The sequence below is a fragment of the Galeopterus variegatus genome, unplaced genomic scaffold, assembly GCF_000696425.1.
Source record: "Galeopterus variegatus unplaced genomic scaffold, G_variegatus-3.0.2 Scaffold5724, whole genome shotgun sequence".
Taxonomy (NCBI): domain Eukaryota; kingdom Metazoa; phylum Chordata; class Mammalia; order Dermoptera; family Cynocephalidae; genus Galeopterus; species Galeopterus variegatus.
The window spans coordinates 72,895-74,840 of record NW_007731835.1 but is presented as its reverse complement, the minus strand read 5'-3'; the positions used below and the strand labels follow the sequence as shown (position 1 = coordinate 74,840).

At 34.2% G+C, this 1,946-nt stretch overlaps 1 protein-coding gene across 1 annotated transcript in view; it reads left to right on the top strand.

Moving 5' to 3' along the window:
* OPA1 (optic atrophy 1 (autosomal dominant)) overlaps positions 1-1,946 on the top strand; it is a gene marked incomplete at its 5' end in the record, with an annotated part of 96,090 nt that overhangs the window by 67,645 nt on the left and 26,499 nt on the right. Inside the window, one exon of the mRNA XM_008589883.1 lies at positions 1,712-1,828. Within this exon, the coding sequence (XP_008588105.1) occupies positions 1,712-1,828 (117 nt within the window). The remainder of the gene's footprint in view (positions 1-1,711; positions 1,829-1,946) is intronic.

The following is a 1,946-nucleotide window of genomic DNA, read 5'->3' as shown; positions in this document are numbered from 1 at the left end:
CCAATAGTTGCTTAAAGATGTTTGAAAGTAAACTTTAGCTTTAGCATTAATTTTTGTCCTCTGATCATCTGGAAAAATGTATATAATTTATAAAGAATAACCTAATTTGTATCTTTTCAGAGATATTTACTACTTTGTTAGTAACTTCATCTTACATGCACTGCATCCCAGTGTCTATAAGAATGCGTATGCATATAAAAGCAAAAAAAAAAAGTAAAAGGAAATAGTCACTTATAATCCCTTTACCTAGAAGTAATTTTAGTTAACATGTTTATGTATTTTCGTTTAACTTTTTCTATACATCGGAAGGATGTGTGTGGGGGTGGTGTAACATAACCATCCATTTGAATAATGGAATTCATACTGAAGAACAATTTTATATCATGCTTTTTCATATCACTAAAATCATATTTTAAATAATTTTTTTAAAGAATTGTAAAGTTCGGGCCGGCCCGGTGGCGCGGCGGCGCTCCCGCCTAGGGTTCGGATCCCATGTGGAGACCGGTTCCCGCTCACTGGCTGAGCGCGGTGTGTGCGCAACACCGAGGGTTGCGATCCCGTTGCCAGTCCCCGGTACGGGCGTGACACCGAGGGTTGCGATCCCGTTACTTTACCGGTCAGGAAAAAAGACAAAAAGGAAAAAAAAAAAAAAAAAAGAATTGTAAAGTTCTTGTAATGGACTGTTTTACCTAGTTTAATGTCGTATTTTACAAAGTAACCCCTAGGTGGCAGCAGACTGACGTATTTTGAGCGTTTTCTTACATGTGAAAATGCTTTTAAATATCCTTTTGAAAAAGCTCTGTTTGTTAATCGACCATCTTATTTGGGACCTGTAAAAATGCTTTTTTGTTTTTAGCATTTAAAAGAAATTTTTAGCAGCTTAGAAGAAATTGTATTTAAATGCACCTGTAAAAGCGGCAAGCTTTTTGAGTAATTTTAGTTAAGAACTTCTCTACAGAATAAACTTCTCTTTAAAAAATCAACTATTTTTGTATACAGCTGAATCTCAAAAATGACTTGAGTGCACACTCAAAGAAAAGAGATTAACCTAAGGACATACTTAGGATAAACATGGTTGTTAACTGAAACTAAATGCAAATTGAGAGGGTATGTGCTATGAATTTCCGTTTGTATATAATGTAATGAAATTCTCTGCTTCCCAAATTTGTTTGTCATTGGAATCAAAACAAAGCTATACAGTTGTAGGACAGATAGAACCCAAATTATGCAGAATATCATGGATCTGTGCAGAAAAGATTCTGTAGCTTATATCGACAGTAGGAGGATATGTATTAGGTAANTTGGGTTAATAGATATGGTCTGAGACCAGCTTCCTAGTCCTAACTCTCCTCACACAAGCTTCTAGCTTCTTTTTGCCTTGGTTTTCTACTAGGCGAACATAATCCCCACACTGTCTTCTCTATAAGACGGGTTGTTTGAATATAATACCAGCATTTGTTTAAAACACTGCAAATTTTGAAGTTCATAAACTGGTAAGGGGTCAGAGTATTAGTAAATTTAATCATGAAATTTGTCTTGAAAACAAATGTAAGTGAATTAAAAAGGTTAGTAGAATAATAACATTGCAGTTGCTTTTAATTAACTTTTTTATAAATAAATTTTGTGTACAGCTTCTCAGAGTGTGGTTGATCAACCTGAAGAGTGTACGGTAGCTCTTTGATTTTTGTTTTATTTTGTTTTCTCATTTTAGATTAAGGATACTTGGCATCAAGTTTATAGAAGACATTTCTTAAAAACAGCTCTAAATCATTGTAACCTTTGTCGAAGAGGCTTTTATTACTACCAAAGGCATTTTGTAGATTCTGAGGTAAGGTTTCCAAAAACAAAGAGAAATATGGGTTTTTGGGGGGGTTTTTTTGTTTTTCCAATAGTTGCTTAAAGATGTTTGAAAGTAAACTTTAGCTTTAGCATTAATTTTTGTCCTC